The sequence below is a fragment of the Myodes glareolus genome, chromosome 19 (genome assembly GCF_982192425.1).
Source record: "Myodes glareolus chromosome 19, mMyoGla1.1, whole genome shotgun sequence".
NCBI lineage: Eukaryota > Metazoa > Chordata > Mammalia > Rodentia > Cricetidae > Myodes > Myodes glareolus.
Window position 1 is genome coordinate 39,353,438 of NC_142044.1, and position 14,414 is coordinate 39,367,851.

Below are 14,414 nucleotides of genomic sequence, written 5' to 3' on the forward strand. Positions count from 1 at the left end.
CCCAAGTGCTGGGATTAAAATTGCTGGGCCACCACCGTCTCATTAAAAGATTTTATTTTTATACTTCGTTATGCTATAATTTGATTTTGGCTTAAAAAATATTTTTCTCTTTTGAAAGAGGGTCTCACTACTTAGCCAAGATTTGCCTCAAACTCAGAAATCCGCCTACTTCTAGAATACAGGGATTAACAAGTATGTGCTGTAACACTTGGAACAGTTAAAACTGATTCATTTTGGCTGGTTTCAATTTCACTAGTATTCAGGCATCTGGGACTAAAGGCATGAACCACCACCACCACTTGGCTATATAATTTTTTTAAACCAGGGTTTACCTCAAATAATAATACTTGAGGCTGGTGTTGTAGGAGGAGGGGGTTGTGTCCCATCACCCGGCTACCTTACTCATGAAATAACCACACAGAAATTGTATTAATTTAATTACTACCTGGCCCATTACATCTAGTCTCTCTCTGGCCAACTCTCACATCCTGATCTAACCCATTTTTGTTAATCTGTGTATCACCACAAGATTGTGGCATACCGGGAAAGATTTGGCGTCTTTGACCTGGGACTTTATGGCGGCTCTGTCTGTCTGTCTTTTTCTCCCAGCATTTAGTTTTCTTTTTCCTACCTATCTAAGTTCTGCCCTATCAAACGGAAAAGGCAGTTTCTTTATTTAACCAATAAAAACAACACAAATACAAAAGGACCTCCTATGCCAGGCTGGAGAGATGGTTCAGCAGTTAAGAGCCCTGGCTGCTCTTCCGGAAGAACCAGGTTCAATACCCAGCACCCACATGGCAGTTCACAACTGTCTGTTAACTCCAGTTCCAGGAGATCTGACACCCGACACCAAAGCACATAAAATAAAATAGATTTAAAATACTTACTTTTAGCAGAAAACTTGTTTTCTTTCCTAGCGCGTGCAGTTTTCTTTAAACAGCCATCACAGACAAATCTAATATGTAAAGTAGAACATTACTTATAAAACATAAAATTCAAGTACCATGCAACAAAATCTATCAATAAGCATAAAACAAAAAAAACAAACAAACAAAAAGCAACGCCACCGACTTGGCACAAAAATTCTTACATATGTAACAGTTAATGTAACCAGTATACAAACTAGCTTTTTTCTAGAAAGCAGGCTTTGCGTTCTAGTGGACAGAGTTTTATCCCAACTGGGAACAGGAAGACAGGAAGACAAGAAGCAGCTCCTGGCCAGCCTACTAACCAAAAAAAAAAAAAAAAAGGGGGGGGGGTGTAGGTACTTAGGGACACCAGAAAAGGCCTTTGGATTCCTTGGAACAAAAGTTACTTGTAGTTGTGAATTGCTGACTTGGGCACTGAGAACTGAACTATGTTCTTCTCTATGAGTTATGTGCTCCAAGACCCATTAATATATTATTAATGATTGTCTTTTTTTCTTTCTTTCACTTTATTTCATGTGCACTGGGGTGAAAATGTTCAATACTTTAGAACTGGAGTTACGATGGTTGTGAGCTTTCATGTGGGTGCTGGGATTTGAACTCGGGTCCTCTGTAAGAGCAACCAATACTCTTAACCATTAAGGCATCTCTTCGACCCCTCAGTGACTGTCTTTAACCAGCTGGTTGACCTTAAGTTCTAATCGCAATCTTATCAAGCATCTCTCTCTCTCTCTCTCTCGCTCTCTCTCTCTCTCTCTCTCTCTCTCTCTCTCTCTCTCTCTCTCTCACACACACACACACACACACACACACACTAGTATTTTGTCTGTGTGAGGGTGTCAGATCTTTGGAGTTAGAGACAGTTGTGAACTGCCATGAGGGTGTTGGGAATTGAACCTGGATACTCTGGAAGAGCGGTCAGTGATCTTAACCACTGAGTCATCTCTCTAGCCTCTCAGGCATGTCTCTTAAACATGAATATTTAAGGACAAGTGACAGAAAACTGAAAGGTTACCACTGAAAAATCACTTATTGGCAACTTCAGATAAATTAAATTATCCTTTCCTTTCCTCCTCTTAGCTGTATCAACAATTAGTCTAATAATTACACAGTGAGGAGTTCCCATACCCTACAATACAAATTTAGCTCTTGAACTTGTTTTTCATGGAAAATAAAGATCAGCTCCTTTCTCACAAAATGAGAGGCATCCTTTCTAAATCTCATTGGACATCCTATGAATCTATACCATAGTACAGCTATGTAACTTACTGGTCTCCCACTCCTACCAAAAGAGTCATTTAATATACCATTCCAAGTAGATGTTTCAAGAAGGAAGCATTCCTTGGCTTTTTATCAACACCTGTACCCTTTTAAAAACAGTAGTATAGTAAAAAATTTCAAGTCTGGCAAATTTAGTTATAACCAATAGTGGCTTTAGTATTAGTATTCTTTTATGGAGACAGGTTTTTACTGTGTTGTTCAAATTTAATATATATATTACACTCTCACACACACACACACACACACACACAAATAAAATGTGAAAATGTGTATAGGTATCTACTACCAAAGGCTAAGAGGTGGGTGCCACGCCTGTCTAGCTATTACAGGTGTTTTGAATGTGCTTTATCCAGTTTGGCAGTGTCAGGACAGAAGCCAGACCCCAACTCTGGCAGAAATGTGCTATAACAGTAAGTCAGATTCTGCTTCCAAAGAAAATACTTAGAAGATTGTAACTTTGTCCAGGTATGGTGATGCACAGCTTTGATCCCAACAATCGGGCCAGAAAAAAGATGGACAAAGCATGTTCCAAGCTACTGAGAGCCACACAATGAGACCCTAACTAGAACAAAATCAATCAATAATTTTGAACATTAATACAGTCATGGATAAGAACGCTCATGGAAAGTAAACAAAATATTTCTGCCCATGTTCTAAGACTCACCCAGTTGGCCAGATGATCTCATGGTGAAGGACACAGATCTGATGCATCTTTCTTCCACATTCTGTGCACTCAACAAACCTAGAAAAGTAAAGAACCAATTCTCAGACCGATCTTGAATCATCATCACCAAATGAAATCTTCAGTATCTCCCATCAATTCTAACAATTCAACAGACAACCGTCATGCAAAAGAATTAAAAATTAGTTTAGTAGAGACTTTTGGCTTTAATGGCATAGGTAAAGCAAATTCAAAATCATTAAAGCAATAATGTGTTAAATAATCTAAAATTCCAATCCAGAAGGAGAGAGAAGATAACTGCCAAGAGTATGGAGTCATCCCACTCCATTTTCAGAGAAAATAGAAGGACCCTGTGCTTTTTTAATTTTTCTTCCCCTAGAGCTGAGGACGGAATACAGGGTCTTGTGTCTGCTAGCAAGCACTCGACCACTGAGCTAAATTCCCAACTCCAGGATCATTCTCTGTATGCACTGGAAATGCAGAGAGGTGAAGAGTATAGCCCTGGGCAGGAGTAGTTTGATACTTGAAAGGGAACAATGATGGGCTGGAGAGATGGCTCAGCGGTTAAGAGCACTGACTGCTCTTCCTGAGGACCCAGGTTCAGTTCCCAGCACCGACATGGCCGCTCAAAACTGTGGGAAAATCCAGTTCCAGGGGATCTGACACCTTCACCAATAAAGTTAAATAAACCATTTAAAAAAAGAAAAGAAAAGAAAGGGGCGGAACAATGAATGTTCACTAAGACTAGCACCTGAATGTTTCTTAAGTTCCTACTATTAACATTTATGGGATGTAAATATTAGCATAAGAATATAAAGTTATTCTGGAAAAAAGGTGCAGAGTGTACTGACAATTCATGAGAAACTACTTACAGTTCAGGATCCAATGTGTCATTTTTTCTCTTGGAAAATTGTTCTTTATTTATTGTACTAAAGAGAGAAAATGGACATAATAAGAAAAAATATACACAAAAATTACTACTTGAACATAAAGCAATCTGAATTATGCGGTATTTATTGGGTTATATAAATTCAGTTGTATATAAGGAACATTCTACAATACTTCATAATACCCCACCCCTGGGAAACAGGATCCTCCTATGTAGCACTGTCTGGCCTTGAGCTCACAGAGCTCCACAGGCCTCTGCGTCCCTCCTGTTATCATGTCTTGCTCTTCTCTTTTAAGGTCTGGTTCACTATACTATATACAGGATGCACTTTTTATGAACTGTTGTTCCCAGATTGTGAACACGGTTTTAAACTATTTAAGAATAATTTTAGTCAGGCACATGGCTGCACATCTTTAATCCCAACACTCAGGAGGCAAAAGCTGGTGGATTTGTGAGTTTGAGGCCAGCCTAGTCTATATAGTTAGTTCCAAGACAGCCAAAGGCATATAGTTGAGAACCTGTCTTAAAAAAACAAACAAGCTGGGCGTTGGTGGCGGTGGCACACGCCTTTAATCCCAGCACTCGGGAGGCAGAGGCAGACGGATCTCTGTGAGTTCGAGACCAGCCTGGTCTACAAAGTGGGTTCCAGGACAGTCTCCAAAGATATAGAGAAACCCTGTCTCGAAAAACAAAAATCAAAAAACAAAAGACAGGGACTGGAGAGATGGCTCAGTGGTTAAGAGCATTCCCTGCTCTTCCAAAGGTCCTGAGTTCAATTCCCCGGCAACCACATGGTGACTCACAACCATCTGTAATGAGGTCTGGTGCCCTCTTCTGGCCTGCAGACATTTACACAGACAGAATATTGTATACATGATAGATAGATAGATAGATAGATAGATAGATAGATAGATAGATAGATAGATAGATAGATAGATAGATAGATAGATAGATAGATTAAAAAAACCAAGAATAATTCTATTTGGGAGGCTAAAGATGGGGAACTGCCTGGAGTTTGAGGCTAGTCTAGAAAACAGAGTAAGATCATACACTCATCGCCACTTCAAAAAGAACACCGAATTAAACCAGTTGAGAGGTACTGTCAACACCAGTGGTATGGACATCTAATTCCATGTTCATGGTTCAAAAACAAGAAGGTCTCAAATTAGAAACCGACCTGGAATACATAGTAAAATAAACTAGGGGTAGAAGGGGGTAAAAAAAAAAAAAAAGCACTTCTCACTATTTGAGATAGGTTTGGTTTAAGGACCCAGATAGTCAGGTCTTGTATTTTTAGGCAATGGTGAAAACAGAGGCTAAGTGCATACATAATCTCATAATCAATATGAAGGACAAAAATCATTTAATTTCATAGTATTTATTTTCCATGTCTTACCATACTGTCCTGGACATTTTGATACTATGGTTTTTCTTTCTTACTAAACAATATCCATATTTAAGTACATCTTGCTGAAGAAAAAGACTCAAAGTTCATTTGCCTTCCTAATGTCTTAAGACCTTGATAAGACTCTAATACCAACAGCACCCAGAATGACATGGGAACTTGTTTAAAACTTCAATCTCATAGGCCCATTATAGACCTGAAGAACCAGGAAAGAAATTCAAAACTTTCTAACCTTAGAGCCTTACTGATTTAAAGTCACTCTGGTTCCAGGGGAAAAGTGTGCACTCGGAAATCCCACCCTAGTGTAGACTTCTCTGGTTCTAGTAAAAGTCAGAATGTCTCTAAGTTCACAGTATCTGTTCTCTTACATTGGAACCCAGAGCCTACTACACTATGTTTCAATAGTAACTGAAAGAAAAAGTTGTTTTACAACATAAACTACAAAATTTAACCAGATTGTCTCAGAGGCTTTTTCACTAATACATTAATCTGTTTTGCCCTGTTAAGACACTAATTTTGTGGAATGCTTTCAACAGCTTATTTAATCACAGGTAAATATGAATCCATGGAAATTTTTTAACAATTTTCCCCCTTTGAAATATAACATTATGTTACAGACTAACAAATACTAGTTTAGTTGGCAGGTCAGGCCATGAGTTGAAAATTTTCTTGGCATTTATCAAACACTAAAAGCTCAGAAAACTACAAAGCCTCAGGAAGGTTTTGTTTAAAGCTTTAAAGTCTATATTAACTGGGCATTGCAAGAGAAGGCATAAAAACAGTATGAGTTCAACCTCTTTCAAATTCAATATACTTAATAAAAAATTGCTTTTGCACAAGCCTTTCCATTTTTAGAAGCCGTATTTTTACAGAAAAAGTAATGATAACCATCCAGTGCTCAGATATTTCTAAGCTTAGCAACAGAATCTAGACTAATGAGCCAAGTATCCAGAGATAAGTATAGGCATCTCTATGTGAGAATGCAACTGAAAACCAATAATTTAATTTACCTTAAACTTATTTGTATTTAAATAGCTGGCTATGACTGGTGGGATACAGTGATGGAGGGACAACAGTCTAAGATCACTTAGAAATGCCCAAGAACAACCACCTGAGAATAGAGAATCAAAAGAGCATTTTCAAAATAATATTACTTACGTTTGAGGCTGGGAAGGGTCATCCCCCAACGAAACGCTCTCCCCTTGGATTTCATTGAAACACTTCTCACAGAAATGATACCTGTCGGCAAGAAGGCCATACTGGGGTGAACTGCTCAGTTCACACAACACAGCCCAAGCCAAGCAACGAAGCCACCAATCACAGCAGGCCAAGGAGGGGAACGGGAGCAGAGAGCAGGTCATCAACGGCGACAAGGACATTCAATGATGCAGATTTATGGGCCCCACAGTTTGGGTTTGTTTTTTGGTTTTTGGTTTTTTTTGTATTTTTTTTTTTTTGCAATCAAAGCCAAGTGCAGACAACGACAAGCATGAGGGAGAAAAAAACAAAACAAACGAAGAAATGAGGGATTGCAAGACAACAACAACAACAAAAAAAAAAAAAAACCAAAAGCAAGACAGGACAACACAAAGCAGAAAGCCAAGGCAAAGCACATATTAGCAATAAATATCTTAATGGGATTACAAATAGCAATGATTATAAGCAAATAAAAAAACACCTTTCACTTAGACCCATACTGCTTGATTTTACTACTTGGTGCCACTCAATAATTCTTTAAAAAAGCAATTAGATGTCAGCACTCAGGAGGCAGAGGCAGGTGGATTTCAGATAATTCCAGGTCAGCATAAGCTATAAAGTGAGACCCTATCTAAAAATGAACATGAGAGAGAGAAAACTAAGAAAAAACAAATATAACCAGTGAGTGACATGTTTCAAAAGAAGTCTATTAAGGCATTATTTAAACATCTCCTGATATAAGATGAACACTGTAGACGCTATTAAAAATCCAAAAATGAGTATGGTATGGTGGAGCAAGTCTTTTAGTACAAGCACTTTGGAGGTGGACATAGTTTGGTCTGAATTCCCAAAAAAAAACTAAAAAACACGGGAAACAAAATCCAAAAATGGTCTATGTGTCAAGATTTGAACACGGGAAAATTTCATATCAGCTGTTAACTTGCATCTTTAATAAAAGATGATTGTATTACAATCCTTAGGTTTCAAGGAGTAAAAGGAACAAACCCAGAGTCTATATCTAGAAAGCAGCATTAGAAACATCCTTCCTGTAAATAAAAACTAGGAGAATTCTCAGACCTGGAAATGAATCTGTACCTTACAAGTTCAACCAAACAGGACACCAGTGTTAGCAGCATTAAACAAGCACAGAGCAGTCACTGTTCAGCCTTGTGTATTTGCTGCTGAGGGCAAGGAAGAATCACTAGATGAGCTCTAATGTAGGCCAATTACTACCAATAGACTCATGTTCAAGAGATGAATGAATACAACTTAGGCAAGATAAAAGTTAGAGACGCTTTCTCATAGTTTCTTATAGTTCCGTTCTTTTTTTTTCAGACAGGGTCTCGTGTAATCTAGGCTGTGCTCACTTTTACTAATGTAGAAAGCCAAGGACAACTCGGAAGTGATCCCCCTAGCCCTACCTCCTGCATGCTTAGATTATAGGCATGAACCATTGTACCCTGTTTATGAAGTGCTAGAGTCAAAACCAGGGTTTTACTGCATGCTATGAAAGTGCTCTACTAATTAGTCACAGCTCAATTCTGGGAGATTTCTTTCCTTCTTTTTAAATTTGCCTGATATAAACAAAGTAAATATTTTGGAATACTTTTTATAAACAATCCAAAAATAAGAAATTAGATACAAAAAGGTCCACATAACTTGCAAAGCTTTTTTCTTTTTTTAAATATGGTATGAGTCCTCAACTTGCATATATACCTGCATGCCAGAAGACACCAGATCCCATTATAAATGGTTGTGAACAACCATGTAGTTGCTGAGAATTGAACTCAGGACCTCTGTAACAGCCAGTGCTCTTAATCACTGAACCATCTCTAAAGCTTTTTTTTAAGAGAAAATGCTTTAATTCTACAAACAAAAGCAAAAAAGAGAATTTTATGCTGTACAGGTGTTTTCAAGCACGTAATATATAAACAACAATGTGTGTGTGTGTGCCAGTACATCTGGATTGCATTCACTTAATACACAAGGACACATAGACCATGGTCCACACAATCGTTGAGCTTACCTGTTCTGGTAACTATAATATGTAGCATCACGTGGGATTGTACACAACTGTTTGCCATAGCAGCACAGTGTCTGTGGAGAAAACTCCAACTGAAAAAAAAAAAATATGTATACGTACATGTATATGTGTGTATATATAGAGAATAAGCATACATACACACATACATACACACACACACACACACACACACATATACATAAAGAGCACAAAGCCCTGAAGTACAAGTCAAAATAGTCACAAAGGTCAATCAGAACAAGCCAATGTAAGGTACCTCAGCTCCCACTTAGGTAAATCACATTTAGCCTCTTCAGGTCATAAAACTATCACAAATTTACTACACAATTTCACCAGGCTGATCAGGTGTATCTACCTAGCACTATTTCCAGATACATACAAGCAACATGTGGTGTGAAACTGATAAAACTTTAACAAGGAGGAAATGTATCACACGTGGAATAAAGTGCTCCTTTAGGTGAACATAATAAAGCACCAACTCTATGAGCTTAGTCTGATGATTAAATTATTTTAGATGGTAGCCTCTATCACATAATTTTCATCTATGCAAAAAAAATCTTCAAAAAAAGCACATTACACATAAGCAGGCATTATTGTGTATGCAATAAACAATAAACAAACACCTTAAGAGAAAGGGCCTTGTTGGGATAGTAGGTAAAATGATCCAATAATGTATTTAAAATCTCTAGCAACATGAGAAAAAAAGGGGGTGGGGAGACAGGGAAATGAAAAGAGATGGGGAGACACTATCAAAGTCAGAAACAGAATTTTTTTATTTGTTTCAGAAACAGGGTTTCTTTATGTAGCCCTGGCTGCTCTGGAATTCGCACAGTAGACCAGGCTGGCCTCGAACTCAGAGATCTGCCTACCTTTGCCTTCAGAGTGCCAGGATTAAAAGTGTGTATCACTATCACCAAGCAAGAAACAGATAACTTTTTAACCCAAGTTATCACTAGACTCTAAGTACTCTAGAAGATAAATGCAGATCTGAAAGCTACTTCTTACCTTTCTCCCACAACAATAGCCAAGGCTTTGCATGACTGGGTCGATTTCTTGTTCAAACACCTCAGAAAGTTTGGAGCAATATTTGTAAACCCTTGAAGTTTTGCGATTGTATAACCAGGCATTGTTGAACATAAGCCAAATGTCATCTATATATTGCCAGGGCTCTTGGTACTGTCCAGTATCTAACTTCCTCTTGATAGTAGAAAGATCCATGGGGCTCTTCACAATATCAAAGTAATCCTAGAAGTATAAGCAACACCACATCACACACTCATGAGCAGGGTATTTAGGAAGCATTTTCCTATTATCATCATCAATTTTCCACATAATGTTGTATATCTTTGTATGTCTACTTCCGAAAAGTTGACTGAAGTCTGTCACTTCTTTAAAATATTCATCTATACATAAATGAAGAGGCTATGAGAAGATCCTCCAAACATAATATGTCAGGTCCAGATAGTTTGCCACATACATACAGTAAAACCAAGCATCTTTAAATTTTGAGTACTAAAAGGGGCCTACAAATCTCAGAGAATTAGTGTTCAAAACTAGAAATAACCAAATGCCTGTCAACTATATACACAGAAAAAATACAGTAGCATCAACATAAGTGAATTATTAGATGATTAAAAGAAGTACTGAATGGTCTAATTCTGAATCTCAACACCATAAAATCCAACCAATGCACCATCCCATAATGTTACATGAAAAGAAGAGTCACAAAGTACTGTGTTTATACATTTCAATTTAAGGAAATAACCATCATAGAAGAATCCAGGTAGTACTAAATTTAGAATTTAGGTAGTCCTAAAATTAGAAAATTCAGACTGCTGTGACTAGTGATTTTAATGGATGTGGGTTTTTGGGTGGGAGATAATAAAAAAAAGAATTAATACCCTTGTGATAGTTGTTTAACAGTGAAAAGACTAACCAAAACTTTGAGCAGGGTACATTCTGTAGCATGTGAATCATATGTCAAATAAAGTTATTTCTTAATTTGAAAAGAAATACAAAAATGCCAAATACTTACAGGGATTCCTAGCCTCTGTGGGTCTACAGGCTGACGAAAGGGAAGGGATTCTGGGTCCAGCCGGTAAAGTGCTTCCAATGTTGGCATCAGAGCCTGGCGTAATTCTTCTGGTTTGAAAACTTTAAGAAGAACCATTTGAAATCAGTTATCAATTGAGCAAAGGGATTTTCAAAATATATGCAAGTTATATTCTAAAAGTACCTTCAAAATCACAAAACACAAAATTGATGCTGTCCTCAGAGAAATTTCACTAAAGGGCTCACTTTCTGATTTTAATTACTACTCTGCTTTAAAGCAATACTGTCAAAACAACAGAGCTGCCATTACCCTCACTAGCTAAGCTACTTTTCCAGCTGTAGATTTATTGAAAACAAACTTTTCCAAACAGAAATAGAATCAAAGACTCCTAAAAAGACAAAAGACACTTCTTAAAGTAATGTCAATATAAGAGAAGAAAGGGGCTCTGACTAGCAGGACTTCTCTGAGTGGTTAGCGAGCACATGCCTGCACTGCCAGTACTGGGCAAAGCAGGAAGGTTTTGAGGTAAGACTGGGATAGAAAGACATCATGGACAGTTTAAATTACATAGCAAGTCCTTGTTGAGAAGTAAGATTGTAGGCCAGAGTAGAACCATATAATGAAATCTAAACCAATCATGGAAGGGTCACACTTTTTATGGCACCAATATTTAATAATTAAGAACTGAGATCTGTTTCTAACACCTAAAACAATCGAAGGCACTGAGAAGTGGTTTTGTTTTTCCTTTAAAATGGATGATACTTCATAGAACTGAAGGAAAGACATGTTATTTAGAAGATGCACATTTGACTTAAGTCTTTATTTGCATGACCTAAAAGGAATCCAAGTCACAAAGAGGTAAGAAACAAAGGAAGTTCAATTTTTAAATATTTAAAAAGTTTTACTTATCTTATGTGCATTTGTGTACCTGTGCATATATGCCAAGGAATTTTGTGGAAAACAAAGAATAATTTGTATGAGTCATTACTCTCTTTCCAGTAAGGCTATTGCACGCAAGTGCCCATGAACATGTGTGTGCCTGTATTTGCCTGTATTTATGTTCAGAGGTCGATAGAGGTCAATAACCTTGTTTTGTTTTCATATTTTATTTTTGATACTTCATCTTATGTGTTATTATATTTGCCTATGGTTATGTAAACTACAAGTGTGCATTTGTGTGCTGGAGCACTGGTGTTTTGCTTGCAACTATGTTTGTGTGACAGAGCTGGATCCCTTCAAACTAGAGTTACATGCAGTTTTGAGCTACTGTGTGGTTGCTGGGTACTGAATCCAGGTCCTCTATAAAAGCAGCCAGTGCTCTTAACCACTGAGCCATCTCTCCAGTCCCAGTACTCTGATCTCTCTCCACTCTCTACCCTCACCCTCTTCCAAAATAGTATGTCCTACTAAGATCCGAACTCACTAGCCAGAAAGCTCCAGGTACTTCCCCACATCAACCTGTCCAGTGATCAGATTAAAAGTGTGTAACAACACTCAGCTATGAGACAAGGTCCCACTGTCTAACTCAGCTTTGTTTGGAATTTGCTAGGTGGTAAACAACGCTGTCCTTGAATTCAGAGATTCGGTTCCCTTTCCCTGCTAAGCAATGGGATCCAAAGAAGTGCAAAGGAAAAAATACAGATCACCGTTTGTGGGGAAATCATTTTACCAAATGAGTGATCTCCCCATCTTTAACTTACTCTTCTTCTTTGACTGTCCAGGAGCTGGGGAGGACTGTGTAGCAGAGGTACCTGGCTGGTCTTCCTCCTCTTTTATTTCAGTTTTTGACTCAGTGCCTCTCTCCTCTGTTTCTGTAGGTTCCACTTTACCATCTTCAGTTTTAGCCTAAAATATAAGGCAAGTTTTCAGGATTTCAAAGACATACATCTGGTAACAAGACCGTTAGCACTACCTTATTACTCTCCATTATGAACATACATGAATTTCTTTTTATAGCAGAACCTAATTGCTCTAGTCTCACCTCCTGAGTATCTTCAGGTTGAGCATCTGCTGGTTCAGGTTGATCCACCTCCATTTTAACCTCCATTTTTACTTCCTGGGAAGGCTGCTTCTCAGGAATAGTCTGAGAATTCACTTCTGTGCTACTAGTAGATGGAGGGTTTGATACCTGCCCTTCAATGCTTACAGTTGGCTGAGAAAGCTGGAGAGGAAAAAAGGAAAAGTATACACACATGAAAAGCTTGCTGATGATGCAAACAGAATTTAAATTACACAGAACCTCTCTGAAGAGAGGATGAGGGGTAGGGGGAAGTAAGAGGGATGGAAAGAGAGGAGGGGGGAAGTGGGATTGGTGCAGGAAAAATGAATGAATGAATGAATGAGTAGGCAGGCAGGCAGACAGACAGACAAAATTACACAGGGCTAACCATGATGTCGGAAGCAGTGTCACTGGACCCATTACTATGCTTCCTCTTACTTGGATCATTTTAAAAACGGACGATATGGGACTTGCCAATGCTAGCTGGTTGGTTTTACTTGAAATAACTACCACATTGTTTTGGGCTTTGTTTTGTTAGTGCTTAGGGGTGGAAGTTCCAAAAATGACTATTTCAGAGAAGCTCATTGTTTTAAAAATGACATTAGAGCCAGTTTGTGCTGTTACATGCCTTTAACCCCAGTACTCAGTACGCAAAGGCAGGCAGATCTCTGTGAGTTCGAGGCCAGTCTGGTCTACAAGAGCTAGTTCTAGGACAGCTAGGACTGTTACACAGAGATATCCTTGGGGGAGAGGGGGACCAGACACGGACAGACACAGCACATTGTGGGCAATGTGATGTGGTGGTGGGTGTGTGTGTGTGTGTGTGTGTGTGTGTGTGAAGTCAATGGAATTACTCTCATGGGTTTTTAATTTCATTTATCAGCCCTGCAACTTAAGCTGTTTCTTCCCTCTTCTTTTCCTTTTTCAAATTACAGGTGTTAAATTAAGCAATGATAAATATCTACCGTAAGAGTCTTCAGGCCTCAGAGCATCATATGAAACATAATGGTCAGTCAAAATTAACCAAAATCTTCTAGCTTTCTCTACTCTAAGTACTATCAAATGAAGGAAAAACAGGAAGTAAGCACTCAATTCTATCTAAGGACAAAATGACAGGGCATGACGTAAAAGAGCAAGAAATGGTGCAGAAACATCACTGGAGTTTAACTTGTTCCATGGACACATCTGCTTACTGGAGTTGAAGGCTGAGGAGGCAGCAATGGTGCTGTTGGGGTAGGAACAGATGCTGCTGTGCTCTGCTGGGAGCGAGGCTGTTGCTGGGACTGGTCAGCAGAAGGAGCAGCAGGAAGTGAAGGCTGAACTTGGGGAGGAAGATGTGTTGGTGGTGTAGGTGTCTGTCTAGATGGGGGATGTAGAGCTTGGGGCTGTGGCCCAGATGGTATGGCAGGAGGTGTAGGAACAGGTGCTGGAATTGCTGTTGCTGGTGGTTGCTGAGGTCCCAGGCTTGGGGGAGTATGATGAGGAGTAGGGGTACGACTAGGAACAGGAGAAGGCGAATTCTGATGAGCTGGTTGAGGCAGAGTTGAACAGTGAACATGGCTCCCTTGAGACCCTGGAGGCATTATAGGAGAGTTCACAGGGCAGGAAGAACTGGACATTTGTGCCTGTTAAATTGAAAAAAATATATAGTATTTACAAAGGCAGGGCATATGTTATTTAGGAAACAGTGTTTATTAACAAAGAAAAATACCAAACTTCTTTATTTCTTAGATGTGGTCTCACTACGTAGATCTGGCTAGCCTTGAACTATCCACCTGCCTCAAAGAAGAGGAAAAGGGGAACCTTTCAAAATCATACAGGGCTAGAAATTAACTGTTTCTGAACCTCAGTAGATGTCACACTTATGAAAATTGGTATCAGCAGTATTTGCAATTTTAACATGGAAATTTGAATACAATCCCCAGACCTCATTTAAGA

The 14,414-nt window shown here is 38.6% G+C and overlaps 1 protein-coding gene across 1 annotated transcript in view; it reads right to left on the reverse strand.

The window, feature by feature from the left end:
- Positions 1-14,414, reverse strand: part of LOC125413364 (histone acetyltransferase p300) — a 67,701-nt gene that overhangs the window by 11,107 nt on the left and 42,180 nt on the right. Inside the window, exons 14-23 of the mRNA XM_048454701.3 lie at positions 13,670-14,101; positions 12,459-12,638; positions 12,178-12,322; positions 10,460-10,578; positions 9,430-9,669; positions 8,410-8,498; positions 6,345-6,425; positions 3,765-3,821; positions 2,875-2,952; positions 891-958 (exon numbers count right to left, since the gene is read on the reverse strand). Of these exons, the coding sequence (XP_048310658.1) occupies positions 891-958; positions 2,875-2,952; positions 3,765-3,821; positions 6,345-6,425; positions 8,410-8,498; positions 9,430-9,669; positions 10,460-10,578; positions 12,178-12,322; positions 12,459-12,638; positions 13,670-14,101 (1,489 nt within the window). The remainder of the gene's footprint in view (positions 1-890; positions 959-2,874; positions 2,953-3,764; positions 3,822-6,344; positions 6,426-8,409; positions 8,499-9,429; positions 9,670-10,459; positions 10,579-12,177; positions 12,323-12,458; positions 12,639-13,669; positions 14,102-14,414) is intronic.